This window comes from Lactuca serriola, chromosome 1 (genome assembly GCF_051521515.1).
Source record: "Lactuca serriola cultivar US96UC23 chromosome 1, Lser_US96UC23_V15, whole genome shotgun sequence".
Lineage (NCBI taxonomy): Eukaryota > Viridiplantae > Streptophyta > Magnoliopsida > Asterales > Asteraceae > Lactuca > Lactuca serriola.
Window position 1 is genome coordinate 229,240,092 of NC_136408.1, and position 16,748 is coordinate 229,256,839.

Sequence of the window (16,748 nt, forward strand, 5' to 3'; positions counted from 1 at the left end):
AGCATAATAAGAAGCTATTCTTGGGTATGAGATAAGATTTGAAGTTGTAACTTTAGATCTGAACTCTCTTTGGTCTCTAAGTCCATAAAGCTCTTAGATTTAGCAAGTATGAGCCTCTCCTTAAGTGTGAAACTCTATTTTAAGCTTGGTTTTGACATTATATGACTTTAGAGCCTCGAATACACGTAACGTTTGCAACTTTACGTGATAAAAATGCCTTGGGAAGATGGATCTGCGTTTTGGAACCTTAAAATGGCTTAAAAAGCATCTGAAAGGGACTCGGCTGGTTGCATGGTCAACTCGGGAAGTCCGATGAAGATTGTCGTGCAAGGACTTCTGCGTGGACTAGGTGAGTTAGTGGGGTGACTCGGCGAGTCAACTTGGGTTTTCCCGAAGTTTGACACACTTAAACTTGGCGAGTTGTAGGAAAATCGACGAGTTAGTGGGGGTTTTCACGACTACTCGAGTTCTGGAAGGACTCGACGAGTCAGTGACTGCACTCGACGAGTCGGGTCAACATGGATTGTTGACCTTGATCGTTGACTTTGAATTTGGCCAAGGGTTGTCTATTTGACTTCTTGGGCATTTTAAGAAGTTGGAAATTTATGAGTTTGGATCATTGGTGGTTATAGGTGTTTAATTTTGGGGCAGTGTTTTAGGAGCGCATTTTCGTGGTTCAATTCGACATTTGCAAGGTGAGTTATCCTCACTATATCAATAGGGTCTAAGGCGCGAATGCCGAACCTTATCGGATTTGTATCCAGGTTTATTGCATGATATGCTTTTATTGATTTACGTTCCAGTAGTTAGGATGATGATATGCTTATGCTTAGTGACCTGGTTAGGTTGGTGTCCTGGCTATCGAATGAGGCTATGTTAGTGACCGCTTAGGTCTGTATACCGGTTATTGGGATGTTGTTATGATTAGTGATCTGTTGGATCAGTTTGACTGTTATATGATATGAACTAGCGTATGATATTTATGTGCACATGTTTGTTTGGTTGGGGGTTGGGTTGAGGTGGGTTCTACTTTGTGTTGTACGCCAACATACCCAGGGCGGACCAAATAGATTGCAGGCCTAGGAGGGCACATAGTCAGGCCAAAGGCCCAACGAGTGGTCCAGATAGGCTAAAGGCCTTACGGGGCAGTCCAGACGTGCTGAAGGCTTGGAGAGTGGTCCAGATAGACTAAAGGCCTACGAGGCGGTCCAGTTAGGCTGAAGGCTCATTATGCATACTGTAGACTCAGAGAGTGGACCTGATGGACTGAAGGCCCGATGCGAGTGGACCAGTCACATTGTAGACTTGAGATGCATGGCTGTTCTGTTTACTTATACGTTATATGTTATGGTTATATTGGTATGGCATTGGTATTTTGGGGGTAGCTTACTAAGCCTTCGAGCTTATAGTTTCAGTTTATTGTTTCAGGTTCAGCGGATGACCGCGAGAAGGCGAAGGCGTGACCGTTGATGATATTGATTTCTGGGAACTCTGATGTTTAAACTATTTTGAAAACAAATTATAATAACTGAATGGTTTTAAATGATTTAAAAAGTTTCAAATTGGCTCGAATTTTATGGTTGTTACACTACTCTTACAAATACTTAGTTAAATAAGCACAATTTATATAATAACTTAGAGCCTTATAACAACTTAATTTCAGTAGTCATATTTCATTTTAGTTGGAAAATGCAGTCAGATGTTTAGGGCAGTATAAGCGATCAAGGAGTAGTAACTCATATCACGGGAGGAAATTTTGCGCAAAGTTCTATTACTATTAATGGGTGGCTCTGCGATTTCTTATGGGCACAAGCATCCCAGGTAATTCAGTCTTATGGTTCTTCATTATCCGCATATGGCCTTTTTTTCCTAGGTGCTCATTTTGTATGGGCTTTTAGTTTAATGTTTTTTATTCAGTGGACGTGGTTATTGGCAAGAACTTATTGAATCCATCGTTTGGGCTCATAATAAATTAAAAGTTGCTCCTGCTACCCAGTCGAGAGCCTTAAGCATTGTATAAGGACGTGTTGTAAGAGTAACCCATTACCTTTTGGGTGGAATTGCCACAACATGGGCATTCTTCTTAGCAAGAATTATTGCAGTAGGAAAATGGCTAAGAGGATTTGAAAGCCATTATGTGTTGGATTAGATGTCTAAGCCCATAACTATTATTGGTATGTACTTGACCCGAGAGTACCATGGTCCATTTGGGTTGCATATCATTAGGACACTTTGTTAGGATGGACTTTTGAGAGAAAATGTTATATATGATTTATTAATATATTATAAGTTATAATATATTAATATGAAATGATATTAGTTAATTAGTATTGATCAAGAATTAATTTGGTGATCAAAAGAGACTAATTAAATCTATAGGGACTAATTATGTTAATTAGTTATATTTATATGTGTTGGGCTTATGATCCATGTTGGACCAAGTTTATGTATGGATACATAAAGAGTTGGGCCACATGAACCATGGACCATAAATCCCATGGGTATGGATTTGGGTTATACCCATGACTCTTGAAATACCACACATATAAATACATGCATCATGACCAAAAAACATCACTTGTGGTTACACATGAAGTTCTTAGAGTTCATGGGTGTTTTTGGGTGCATGGAGATTCTCTCTCAAGTTCATCCTTTGTCCATGGTGTGTTGTGATTCCACTTGAGGCTTTCACACTATTGGGGCTAAGCTCTTAAGGATAGATACATCAAGACTTCAAGTTTCATCATAAGGTATGTTATCCTAACTAGATTCTTGTGTAGTATATGATATTTGTATGCTGGTATTGGGTAATACCTTGGAAACTTCATATTTGCATGTATAATAGAGAAAACATAGATCCAAGGTATTTAGGGTTGTATGTGCACCATAGGATGTTGTTGTATACTAAAACCCAACATTATGGCATTAATATTTCCAAGGTTTAGCCAAGGCTTAACCCCACTACTCATCGTATTTGGTTTGGTATTGGTACCGCGCATGAATTCGAGAGTCATGATGATATTACTGAGGAACGTCTTTATCAGAATATTTTTGATTCTCACTTCGGTCACCTTACAAGGCTAAATACTCCTGGGTGACCGATAGCGAAGTAGTACCGTGAGGGAAGGGTGAGAAGAACCCCCATCGGGGAGTGAAATAGAACATGAAACCGTAAGCTCCCAAGCAGTGGGAGGAGCCTAGGGCTCTGACCGCGTGCCTACTGAAGAATGAGCCGGTGACTCATAAGCAGTGGCTTGTTTAAGGGAACCCACCAGAGACCTTTTATAAACACACACAAAGGATTTACTTGTTACTAATATAGCCTAGCCTCTGTTCTTCTTTAGACCCTTTTTTCACTCTGATAGTATCCTAGATTACGTTAATGCAGAGGAAATGAATGTATTTGTATAGTATTAAATTCAATCTGAAGTTAGGTGAACTAGATCTTACGGAGCCTGCTCATGTATGACATGATTCCTATTTAATCATATAAAAGATTCTCTTTAAGCGAACTAGACTATCCTCTGTACGGGCTTACTTGATGGTTGGAATAAAGACACATTTGGTTGCGAATTAAATGTGGCAAATAATCAGATAGCTGCACAGACCAATCAATAGTTCAAGTCACACACTCCTATAATCCATTTTCTCTTCGGAAAATTCCTTTCAACTATTTATGTCAAATAAAAAATATTGCGGAGTTCAAGGGAAATATCCAAATAGATGTCTTATTATTTTCAATAATCCGTACTTGTAGCAATAAAATACTATTGACCGTCTTTTTTTCTTAAGACTGAAATAAAGGATTTTTTTTGTAAGACAAGGCATATTTCATTCCGAATTAAGACATAATAAACTTCCAAATTATGGAATGCATCCATGGAAAAACTGGTTAAGAGGTCATTATCAATACGATATATCTTAGATTACAGTGTCTAGGTTAATCCCCAAAAAATGGCGAAATAGAATCAACCAATGCCAGGCGTCTCAAAATAAAGATGTAAACAAATGGTATTCCTCTGAAAAAGACCAATTACTTAATTAAAAAAAAAACAAAATTCGAAAGTCTATTTATTACCAAATAAAGAGGATAATTTAAAAAAAAACTATATATATGAATCCGATTATTGCAATTGCTCATGATACCCTTTTTTAGTTTCTAGGGTCTATTTCTTAGTTCAAGATCCCTCTTACTAACTGGAATCAAAGAATTAGTAGATCTGTTCCGCCCAAAATGGTAATGGGCTTGGGTTATGAACTTATAATCTATAATTTGATGATCGAGTCGATTCTATGATTATAAGTTCATTTCATACCGGACTAGACCTGAATAGGGTTATATACATTCTCATTGTGAGAAGAGGTCATTTGAGCATATCTAAATAGATACTATGTTACCATATGGATCCCTAGTTACATTCCATTTAGGATTAGGAATAGGCGTAATCGAACCTGCTTTTTACATATCTCTCGTTATTTGGGACCCTATTCACCTCTTTGGGCTTCTATTGAATCGAGAAATAGGTTTTGAATGTCCATCTTTTTCATATATTGGATATTTATATAAGGCATTGTCCGGATAATTCAAATCGAAGCAAAAAGTTGTGATACCTGTCTCGATCTAGGGAAAATATAGGGTCTAAAATAATATTCCAATCCTAAGGATCCATAGGATTAATTGTGGATCCAACCAACACAAAAATAGAAAGATTTTAGTTGTTTAGTCTTCGAGTTTTTAGTTGAAATTTTCTATATCTATATAAGTATGTATCTATCTAAAATATAGGCATGTTGGATTCAGCTCAATCCTTATAGTAAAAGATTGGGTCGAGTTTAATTGAACTTCAATTAAGAAAACAAACGCTATTGATTCAAAGTATCCATTTCCTAAAACTCAAATTTAATCTCCTTCATTACTTCACAAGCAACATCTAGTTCAGGTGTCCATTTGGTAGCCTCACGGATAATTTCATTGCCCTCAGTAGCAAGATCGTGTCCATCATTACGAGCTTGTACACATGCTTCTAGAGCTACTCGATTAACTACGACACCGGGTGCATTTCCCCAAGGGTGCCCTAAAGTTCCTCCACCAAACTGTAGTACATAATCATCTCCAAAGATCTCGGTGAGAGCAGGCATATGCATCTCATGGCTATTAAGAACGAATCAAATCAGATGGTTCTACTTTCTGACTTGCTCCTACGGATCCAAGATCGAAAAGATTGAAAAAATCAGTCATTCACAACCACTGATGAAGAATTCCTCGAAAAGTTAAGGATTAGTAATCTTTTTTAGAAATGAAGATCAAAATCGAAAACTTTTCATCATAGTAAAAGAAGTATATTTCCTTCTACGCTGGGGGGATAAAGATAAAAAAATTTCTTACAAAAACTGTTCAAAAAATTCTAGTCATGTTTGCAAATACAATGTTCTCTTTTTTTTTCCTGAATTCTCTTTATATATTTATACTATACCGACCGGATTAAATCAATAAATTAGAAATTCTAATGAATCAACTGAGCAATGGATTTATATTTTGTAGACTATGGTTAATGAATATCTTTAGATCATGATTCTATTTAGACTATGATTCCATATCAGAAGAATTCTTAAATTCCTTTCTAGGCCAGTTTTAGACTTATTAATAAAAATCCTTATCTATCTATTACAAATAGAAATTGATAAACAATTTTTTTAATTTTATATGAATAACATATAAAATATTAGATGCAAACAATCAAAGTTTTAATAGTAGATTCGGAGGTTTTGGTACAATATTCAGTCTACACATAATCATTGAGACTATATCATTTTTATAAACCATGATATAGTAACTTATATTGTAATATGAGATAAACAAACAATATATTCAACAATTTTGGGTCCTACAGTATCATTTTCTTTACTATATTACATTTTGTACATGTTTTATATAAAAGATATCAAATCTTCACCGTAATATTAATATAACACATCCATGTCCATGGGCGGAAGTAATTAGTTGGTAGGGTAGCACGTGCTACCCCTCAATTTTTCCATAGAAATAATATTTTATATCTATAAGTACAAAGTAAATTATGATATGTTTTTTAACCAACCGCCATATTACATTTAAGATAGAAGCCCATAGGCCATACCCCATTAATTTGAATAACTTAGCCCATTTATTAAAAAATATGTGTTTTTGTTTTGTGAACATCTAAATTACGAAGGATACTAGGGAAAAAAGAAATTGATATATTTTTGCTGTTCATGTGATTGTCCTTTTACTGTCGCTGCCTCCTGCTTCACCATAATTTTTCTTGGCAAAGCATATTCACCCATTTCGCTATTGGCTTACTTATGGAATATGAAACAAGTAATATTTAATTTTCCATATTTAATGTTTTATGATTTAATGTTTAATGATTTAGTTTAATTTATTTGTTCAAATTGAAAACCTAATTAGTCAACTAGCTGCTCACTTGTATTATGTTTAAATCTTCAATTGTGAATTTTAAATCTTTATGTAACATCCGGATTTCCAGGTATATTATTTTATTCATTTATTTTGGAGTTTGTGGAGGGACTCGGCGAGTTGGTGCTTAGACTCGCCGAGTAGGGTCGCGAATTCTTATCCGGGTTCATGACTGGACTCGACGAGTTCAAGAGTGGACTCGGCGAGTCCACGTTGTTTAATGAAACCCTAATTTCCCGGGTTTGGGACCTATTTAGAGTCCCTTAGGGCCGTCATTTGCGGCTACCAAACCCCAGAGAGAAACCCTAAAAGAGCTAGAGCGTTTGTGAGAGGAAATGAGCCATTTCTTGATCTTTGTGGTTGATTCTTGCAAGAAGGAGGTGATTCCAGCTTAGAGGAGACCAAGGAGGTTGTGCATCTGTGGATTTCGAGCAAAAGACTTAATATTTGGGGTATTATATCACCCCTTTATCTATTTTGTTGAAGGAATCCATAGATGTAGAGTTTTTATGTCCTTTATTGGAATGAATTGTGAGAATGTGGCCCCTATTCATATTGAGACTTCAGATCTGGACCCATAGTGGTGTAAAGAGCTTATTCCAGCTTGCTTTATGTTGAGCTATGGAGGTAATGAGCTTAGGATGTTATTTTTGGGGCTAAATCACCAAGTGAAACCTCCTAGACGTCACATGACTGTCAAGATCTGAGCTTTACGTGTCTATCAGGCTTGGGATGGTCAGATCTAAGGATCAAAGGAATAGACCTGACCTCAGGAGGTCAATTGAATTTGTGCATGGCATGAACTCGTAGAGTCCAAGAGCAGACTCGGCGAGTAGGGTTAGGGTTTCCCGTAAATCACTCAGTGAGTAACTTGCCGAGTTGGGGGAATGACTTAGTGACTCAGAGGGGGGGATAGAGGACTGGAGTTCAAGGCGGAAGTTGCCAAGTTGATCTTGAGACTCGGCGAGTTGAGTCGGGGTGGCCCCCCGATTCATGGCAGGTGTAACTCGTCAAGCAATGGGAAAGACTCAACGTGCCAAGCGAGACTAGAGAGATAATGGACACGTGTAGACTCGTTGAGTCGCCCAAGTGCACTCGACGAGTCGGGTCAAAGTTTGACTGTTGACTTTTGTTGACTTTTAGGGTTTGGTCAACAATGGGGCTTTTGAGCCAAGAGAGGGGTAAAATGGTCTTTTACCCTTCTAAGGGTGCTAAGAGAGGGTTGAGTTTAGTTCCGAGAGTTATATTTATGAGAGTATTTACTTTATGTGATTAGGCGGAGGCTAGATCATATTTCTACCGAGTCAAAGATTTACTGAGACATCTGAGGTGAGTCTTCTCACTATACTTTACCTAGTGTGGTAACAGAGTTATGTGATAGTGTATTTTAGAGTTATGTGCCAGTGTATTTGCATGTTATTTATGTGTTGTGATTTATTATGATATCTGATATGCATGATTCAAAGTTTACAGAGTAGGACCAGTGGGTCCATAGAGTTTGGACCTTCGGGTCCATAGAGTTAGGGCCAGAGGGCCCACAGAGAGTTGGGGCTGGAGGGTCCCACTGAGACACATTGACCAGAGGGTCAAGATAGTTATAGCCTCGAGTGGCTAATATGTGTCAGAGTGGTATTTTGGGGAACTCACTAAGCAATTATGCTTACAATGTTATGTGTTATGTGTTTCAGGTACCAGTGATGATCGCAAGAAGGCGCCGACATGATTCGTACACACGCACACCAGAGACACATGCACACCGGAGTTTATATGTTTTTGATCTTGGGGTTTTGTATTGAGATAATGTTGATACAATGTTTTGAAAAGTGAATGTGAATGATATTATATGGTTTTAAAAAGAGAAAAATTGTTTAAATTTTACGGTGTTACACTTTAATTGTATTTGTAGGGTTTAATTGGAAATTTTTTTAAAAGGACATTGGATGTTGGTAGTAGTGACGAAAGTGGTGGAGGAAAAAGACCTCATCCTCAACCTCAACCTCAACCACAACCTCAACCTCAACCACAACCACAACCACAAAATATTCCACCTAGTTTTGATATTAATAATCTTCATTTAGACCCGACGGATAGACCAAGAACTACATCATATCATCCAAATCAAAGGGATGAAATAAGGAGAACATATTGGATTAAAGTACCTTCTCAACCAAGAGGCCATGATTTTCCATCAATAAAAGTTGGTGGTAAGAACAGACGTTTTGTAAAGGAATGGTTTGATGAATTTAATTGGTTAGAGTATAGCAAAAAAGAGAACAAAGCTTATTGTTTATGTTGTTACTTATTTGGAGATATTGTGGGGCAACAAGGGGGGAGAGATGCATTTGTGACGAGAGGCTTTGACACTTGGAGTAAAAAGAAATCATTGAAAGATCATGAAGGTAAAGTTGATAGTCATCACAACAAAGAAAAACAAAAATGTGAAAATCTAGTAAAGAAAAACCAATCTATTAGTGAAGCTTTTCATAAGCAAACTGAAGTTGAAGCAAGTAACTATCAAATTCAATTACGTGCTACAATTGGTACTTGTAGATTTTTATTGAAGAATGCGTTACCATTTCGTGGTCATGGCGAGTCCGATGGGTCAATTTCTATAGGGCTTTTCATTGAAGAATTATCATTCCTTCGGGACTATAATGAAAGTATTTATAAGGTTACTTTAGGAAATGCTCCCAAAAATGAAAAGTTGACGTCTCCAAAGATTCAAAAAGTGATTGTTCAATGCTTTTCAAAAGAGATAATAAAGTCTATTTGTGAAGAAATTGGTAATGATGTGTTTACTATATTAGTAGACGAGTGTAGTGATGTATCCAAAAAGGAACAAATGGCTATGGTTTTGCGATATGTTAATAGTCTTGGATTGGTGAAAGAAAGATTTGTTGACATTGTTCACGTGAAGGATACAAGTTCTTTAACTCTAAAAGAAGCCATTGATTCGGTATTTACCAACAATAACTTGAGTATATCTCAGGTAAGAAATTATGAATTCTTTTTTTTTTTTTTATGTATTTGAATCTTTATCTATTTTATTTCTTATATATATATATATATATATATATATATATATATATATATATATATATATATATAAGTAAGAGGGCAAGTATACGATGGAGCAAGTAATATGCGGGGTGCATTTAATGGTTTGAAAGCATTGATATTGAAAGATAATCCTTCGGCATATTATATGCACTGTTTTGCACACCAACTTCAATTAATGGTTGTGGCTGTAACAAAAAACTACGATGGTGCTGATGATTTCTTTGAGCAATTAGCTTTGGTGGTTAATGTGGTGTGTGCTTCTTGTAAAAGAAAAGATATAATACGAGATAGTTACCAGGAAATGGTTCAAAAACAAATTGGTAATGGTGAAATTGGGACAGGAAGAGGATTAAATCAGAAGACTTCTCTTGTTCGAGCTGGGGATACAAGATGGAGCTCACATTATAAAACAATAATAAGTTTGAAGAATTTGTTTCCGGAGGTTATCAAGGTTCTTCAATATGTTGAAGAGGAAGGGTCTAGTTTAAATAACCAAAATCAAGCATACGGTATTTTGTCGTATTTCAAGACTGTTGATTTTGTGTTTTATTTACACTTGATGTTGGAGATTTTTGGTCTCACGAATACCTTGTCAAAACATCTTCAAAGAAAGGATCAAAATATTTTGCAAGCGGCTTCTTTGGTAAAAGTGACGATGAAAACATTCAAAGCTTTTAGAAATAATGGGTTTCCTTCAATGTTGGAGAATGTATTTTCCTTTTGTCATAAACATAAAATTAAAATTGTGGAAATGTCTGAATTTTATGTTACTCCAAGAAACCGTAGGACCAATGTTACTAATCAACATCACTTTGAAGTTGATATTTTCAACATGGTTTTGGATATACAAATTCAAGAATTTGGGGACCGTTTTAGTGAAGTGAGCACCGACTTGCTTCAATACATGGCAGCTTTCAGTCCTTGTAATGCTTTTTCTATGTTTGGCAAATCAAAGTTGGTGAAGTTAAGCGAGTTGTACAAAACTGATTTTAATGATTCGGAAATGGTGTATCTTGATGGTCAACTTGAATCCTATTATCACTCTTTTATTGATGATGAGAAATTTTCTAATTTGAAGAGAATTGCGGACCTTTCTCGTTTGATGGTCGAAACCGGGAAACATCTTTCTTTTCCTTTGGTTTATCAGTTATTAAAGTTGACTTTGGTTTTGCCTATCGCAACCGCAACCGTTGAAAGATGTTTTTCCGCAATGAAGCTTTTGAAGACCAACTTACGTAACAAAATGAGTGATGATTTTTTGAATGATGCTTTAATTTGTAGTGTAGAAAAAGAAGCACTTATGAATGTTAAGATCGAACGAGTGATAGAGCGCTTTAGGAAAATATGTAATCGTAGAGGATAACTTTAAAAAATGTAATTATGTAAGACTTTTGTGCTAGTTTGTTATTTCTAATGAAACCATAATTAAAAAAAATTATCTTACTATCTTTTATCGGGATTTTTTTGTGCTACCCCTTGCAAAATTTTTTTGGTTCCGCCACTGTCAATGTCATTTGCGATCGAACACACTACACAAATACCGTATCGTTGTTGCTAACTTATGGAAAATGCCAAAAAAATTAACATATTTTAACCATATAATTGCTTTCCTAAGCAATGCCCATTGATTGGCCTAGTTTGTATATAACTTTTAGGCATGTAAAATTTCCTTTTAAGCAAAACAAAGGGATTTCGCAACCCAAGCTCTTGGTTACTCCAAGAGTTCTGCACAACATCATCCAGAGATGTGCTTATCTTGTATTCGTGAAACGTGTAAAGAATAGTTATGATTAGAAAAATCTCTAATAACTACAAATATGAGTGATTACTTCTAAAATACCTTTAAAAAATACCACAAATGTCTATAACAAATAATTACTATTTTTGAAAAAATAAGTTTTTAGTCACAAATAAAAGATTATTGTTTATAAATAACAATAAACAATCAACAATCCATAAACCAAACACTGCGCGATCTCATACTCATTGCAGAACTATTTTTAGTTGAAAACAGATATTCGACTATTTTCTTTGCCTTAAAGGTCGATTCTTATTGTAGCTGATTTGCCATGACCACGAAAGTTCCGATAGACTTGTTGGAAAACCCATATGCTTACAATTGCCTCAATTGCAAACAATACAAATCCTATAAAGCTCATAATCTACAAAATAAAAACTTGTCAGTGTTATTTATTTATTGTAATATAAAAAGTAAATTTTTTATGTAAGTATTGAAATTCTGAGATTACCCCGAGTGCGGGATGGTCTTTCATGAGACTTATTGCATTCAAGATCCCACTGATAAACAAGAAACATTGATTAAATTAACTTATATTTTCTTGTATAAAACATAAACAAAATATGAGAATTTGTCAAAAATGTATGAGGAACTCACGCAAAATGTAGCCCAACAAATAATATGCGGGGACCAATTGCAGCAAAGGTAAAGAACAAGATGTGATTCTATTCAAGAATAACTCGAGTTACAATTTATAATTGTTATGAAAATATAAAGTTGAAGAGATGCAAGATACTCACGAAGAAGTTGAAGAAAAAACAACCAAAGCTTGTACCATTATCAGTCCTGCATATGGAAAAATATTTTAGAAAATTTAATGGTATTTCATTTAAAACATAAAAAAAAATATGATATGTAACTAATTATTACTTAATTTCTAATAATATTTTACGTAATCAAAACCCATTTAAACAAAAGCTGACTTATTTTCATTCTACATTGGAAAATATAAGTACATTATATAATATTGGACTAATTTTAAAACTCTTAGTGAGATTAGTGTAATGATATATTTTGAAAAAAAAATCATATTTATTTCTAGGTACATAGTCAATATATGTAGGGATGTCAAAAAGTCTCATGGGACCCCGATCCCGCGGGGGCCCCGCCCCGTAGAGGCATTTGTTGAAAAAAAATCGGGGACGGGGGCAAGGTTAACCCCCCGTTTTAATTTCGGTGGCGGGGACGGGGGTTGGTAGTCTTGTCCCGAAACCCCCGTGGGGGACCCCGTTAATAAATTATATAAATTAACATATGTTAATTATATAAGTATAATAAACAAAAAAATGATTTTTACCTACAAAAATTCAACAAAAAACTTGTTTTTAAGTTGTTTGTAACATGTAAAATTATTTTATAAATATCTATTTGTTATCCAAAAAATAGTTTCTTTTAGTCCAAACAAGAACTTATTTTAGCCCAAATAAGTTAGCCAAAAATCAATTGGGGGGGGGGGGGGGGGGGGGGGGGGTAGAAAGGATGAAGATTTCGGGGGTGGGGAAATGAGAAAATTTTGGGGGTGGGGGCGGGGATGCAATCCCCGTCCCGTTTGCCCCCGTTAACATCCCTAAATATAAGATAAGAGTAGGCCTTGGTCCATCCATACAAAATTAAGGTTAAATATATATGGTATGTATAATACATATTTTTGTTAAATACTAATAGGAATTAGGATTGTGCCATTGTCTATTTCATTCAAAATTTGAAATTAATTTAAGAGAATACGTTATTATCTATGTCGATTGCACTCCGTTTTATATTATTTGAATGATGTAAGACAAAATCGTGTAATACTTAAAATAATGAATTTAGTTTTATATATATATATATATATATATATATATATATATATATATATATATATATATATATATATATATATATATATATTGTTTTCATTTGAAAATTTTGTCACTCATTCATATTTTGTATATTATTTAGTCTATCATAAAACAAAATTCTGACTACGCCACTGTTTATTTCTAGGTTAATATTTAATAATTTATTTTTAAAATTAAAAGTCATTGATAGAGTGACGTGAAGTGTAACACCAAAATTAATTTGACACTTGTGGTGGTAGGCGATTTCAACAACAGTTTTTTCGTTTTACAATGTGAACAAAGATGACATAAATACTTGTAACCAGACATGCTTACCTATTTGCACGATACAATGGACGATACCAAAAGTAAAAGGCTCCCGGAGGCCCTAACAAAAAGTAGATTGCAGAGAAGAACACAAAGGCACCCTCTATAAATAGATGGGGCAAAATCTGTTATATATGAAGCTAAATAAAAGATATTATTCAAAATGTTCATTGAGATAAAATACAAACCTGCCCCACTCGCAAATACTGCTATACTCATAATAAGATTCCAAAAAAGCGAAATTGGCACTCCTGAAACAACGAAGTATAATCATCCTAAATTTTGTTGTAGCATAATATCAGAGTAACACAAATCGAAGCTCGAGAACGTACCTAATAATATTGCATATGCAACATACTGTATTCTTTGAAGGTGAATTGGTATATCACCCGCAATATTGTGATGAACAAGGGGGTAAAATGGAGGCCAATTTTTAACTCTAATGCCAGCAACCGCAGCTATACAATAATAAAAGAGAGAATTCATCAAATAAACAAAATGAGAGGAGTGTTTGAAGCAAATGACCAAGTAACCCGTAGGGTTTTGAATAATCAAACTCATATCCTTATCCACCGAATCAGTAGATATCCAGACCCGTCCCGTAATCCGTACGTTTTTTGAATAATCAAACATATTTTACTTAAATCGTAAAATCACATTTGTTAAATAAAACAAATGTTGATTTAGAAAACACATTATGTACTCAAAGACTTTCGATTGAAATTAAAATCATTATTATAGTTACTTCCAATTGGTTTTTGACCCTCTACTGCATTGATAAAGAATAACAATTACAAACTTTCTTCCGGTTGATAAATGAATTTATTGAATTATAAATGAAATTGATGATTACATGATGAAATATAAATAAAATGACATCATGATTCTTGGGAGAAGACTGAGAGTCTAAAAATTAAGTCTCCGAGTCCTATGTATAAATAGTTTAGTCTTCGGCCTTTTCTCTTTGGACTTTCAATTGTAATTTAAAGTAAAATTTAGGCAGTATAAAATATAAATGTATAATTCTAAAATTTATATGAGGCGGGTTATAAATGGAGCGGATCGATGATGATCCATACCCGACCCTTTTAATAAAAGGGTTAGCGGGTACGGGTCGTTAACGTGTAACGGGTCAAAAACTCTCCAAACCCGTATAATTATTAAGGGTTTGGATCGGATCAGGGTCAAAACCCGCTTCATTGTCAGGCTTATCCTCATGTCATTTCTTCAAAAAGTTTTCTTGTTCCTCACAACATAAGGACTTCCACTGAGCCCTCTCTACAGAAATAGTGGTCATTTTATAAAATTATGTTTTTCATAGACATTTGTTTCGAACATTTCCTTTCTATTGGTTATTTGATAAATTTTCTCATGATAAAAGGCAAAAAAATATTAATCAGAAATTTTTTTTAGTCAATAATTAGTAAACTCGGGTTTTTTGTGAATGATTTTATGAACGGTTTTTCTTATATGTAACGTTCATTTTTTTTTTTCACTTTTTGTTTTAGGGTCTAAAATTCAAGATAAAATATAGTGACAAAGATGTTAAAAACTTACATTTTGCTATTGCTTCTTCTTTTCGTTTCAGGATCTGCATCCATTAAAAATTAAATTAAAAACCTGATATAATAATAATTTACAACTTTTAATTCGTTTTTATTTTTATTAAATAGAATCAAATAAAGTGTTTTTTTAATACAACAATACCATAATGTATAATTTTGATAACCAACTCTATTTGGTTATCAAATATATTAAGCATCTAAGTTCGGTAACTTAAATGTTAAAAATAAAAGTTGGCTATCAAAATTAAACATGACAAAAACATGGTTGCTATATATACCCCATTATTTATTTTTGGTTGAAAAAAGAAAGTCAAAAATTGTCTTTTATTTTTCTGAAAATTATTATTGCTCCATCTTTAAATCGGTAACTATTTTTTTGGGTATGGACAATAAAAATTGATACACATTGATTGAATTTAAGCTATTATGACCCTAAATACCTCTTCTCTCTTGTTCAATTCAGCCTCCTTAGCTTCCAACTCCTGTCTCTTCTTCTTTAGTTTCTAAGTTCAAAATACATTTACAAGACAAAATAATTCATTAATTCATTAAAAATAAGTAGAAGATTTAATAAAATACACATTGTGATTAAACTTGAATTACCGTGGGCGTATCTAGAGAAGTATGTGGTGCAGCGCCACCATGACCGTAGACAAGTGCAGGTTCAGGACCAAGAGTTGATAACTTGGAGCTTGGAGGGACTCGGTGATTGTTGTTATAATGATTCTATCAAAAAATAAACTAATCTTATATCCTGAATTAGTTATCATTTTTGTTGTTTAAATTATTAATGTTATGATTGTTATGAACATTTTTGTTGTTTAAATCTTCTTTTTAATAGCTCTCATTTTACACAAATAATCACTGGATCAATCTAAAATGATGAATCATGAATATTATTGTAAGTTACACACCTACACACAATCATTTGAGATAATTTATAACTCAACAATTATTTTACGGGTTTGAGCTTAAAACATTACATTTACATTTTATCGAATGGATCTATTCGTTTTATCATCACGAAACATGTATAAAGGGAATTGATATGTATATACAAATAATATTTAGTTATTTTTCAAAATAATTGAATTATTTTGTGGGTTTGAGCTTAGAACATTACATTTACGAATGGATCTTTGTTTTTGATCATCACAAAGCATTAGAGGTGACAATTTATAAAACGACACGACAAAAATACACGATACGAAACTAAATTGAGAGAGAGAAAGAGAGAGAGAGAGAGAGAGAGAGAGAGAGAGAGAGTGAGTTACTGCAAAAGGATTGATATCATCGTCATGACCGAACAGATTTTGATCACGGTGGCCGGCCATGGATGAAGCTTTGTTTGATCACACTCCAATTTACACACACTAACTGTGAAATCGTGTGTGCGTTTGTCTGTGATTCAGATAAAGAAGTTGGAGGAATAATTTGAACAAATAAGTGTCAAAGATGATTCAGATATGGTTATACCAAGGGCGTCTTGTGGCGAAGGAAAATGGAGGGAAGAAGATACATACACTTCGAATAACATATAGATTGATATGTGTTTATTTCTCTTTATATATATCATGGGTTCGTCATGTAGGCGTTGTTTTTACGTTGGTTTTTATATTGACTCTATCATGCGTTGCCGGATTGAAACGTCAACTAATATTGTACAATTTTTTTTTACACATATTAATAAATACATGGAGATAAAGTCAAAAAAGTATTTG

The 16,748-nt window shown here is 34.3% G+C and overlaps 3 protein-coding genes across 3 annotated transcripts; 2 read left to right on the forward strand and 1 right to left on the reverse strand.

Moving 5' to 3' along the window:
* The first annotated feature begins 1,780 nt into the window (after positions 1–1,780).
* LOC145066522 (uncharacterized) lies at positions 1,781–9,693 on the forward strand. The gene is made up of 4 exons (XM_079013808.1): positions 1,781–1,821; positions 1,918–2,014; positions 8,364–9,446; positions 9,643–9,693. The coding sequence occupies exons 1-4, from the start codon at positions 1,781–1,783 to the stop codon at positions 9,691–9,693; spliced, it is 1,272 nt and encodes a 423-aa protein (XP_078869934.1).
* On the forward strand, positions 9,693–10,880 carry LOC145066532 (uncharacterized). The gene has a single exon (XM_079013820.1). The coding sequence runs from the start codon at positions 9,693–9,695 to the stop codon at positions 10,878–10,880; it is 1,188 nt and encodes a 395-aa protein (XP_078869946.1).
* Positions 10,881–11,511: 631 nt separating this feature from the next.
* Positions 11,512–16,361, reverse strand: LOC145072698 (secretory carrier-associated membrane protein 1-like). Its single transcript, XM_079019165.1, has 11 exons — positions 16,302–16,361; positions 15,631–15,753; positions 15,468–15,530; positions 15,020–15,053; positions 13,795–13,920; positions 13,651–13,713; positions 13,472–13,565; positions 12,056–12,101; positions 11,913–11,980; positions 11,767–11,815; positions 11,512–11,679 (listed from the first exon to the last, which is right to left on the reverse strand). Exons 1-11 carry the CDS (start codon positions 16,359–16,361, stop codon positions 11,554–11,556), a joined length of 852 nt encoding a protein of 283 aa, XP_078875291.1. The 3' UTR covers positions 11,512–11,553.
* Between the last annotated feature and the right edge of the window lie 387 nt (positions 16,362–16,748).

Bases quoted from the DNA above. Each gene is read 5' to 3' on its own strand.
- LOC145066532 (XM_079013820.1), top strand. From the start codon at position 9,693: ATGGTTGTGGCTGTAACAAAAAACTACGATGGTGCTGATGATTTCTTT.
- LOC145066522 (XM_079013808.1), top strand. From the start codon at position 1,781: ATGGGTGGCTCTGCGATTTCTTATGGGCACAAGCATCCCAG. The intron at 2,015-8,363 runs GTATAAGGACGT...TTGTATTTGTAG, and splicing joins AGTCGAGAGCCTTAAGCATT to GGTTTAATTGGAAATTTTTT. The intron at 9,447-9,642 runs GTAAGAAATTAT...TGATATTGAAAG, and splicing joins ATAACTTGAGTATATCTCAG to ATAATCCTTCGGCATATTAT.
- LOC145072698 (XM_079019165.1), bottom strand. From the start codon at position 16,361: ATGGCCGGCCACCGTGATCAAAATCTGTTCGGTCATGACGATGATATC. The intron at 11,816-11,912 runs GTGAGTTCCTCA...CTTGTTTATCAG, and splicing joins TTTGTTGGGCTACATTTTGC to TGGGATCTTGAATGCAATAA. The intron at 11,680-11,766 runs GTAATCTCAGAA...TTTATTTTGTAG, and splicing joins AAGACCATCCCGCACTCGGG to ATTATGAGCTTTATAGGATT.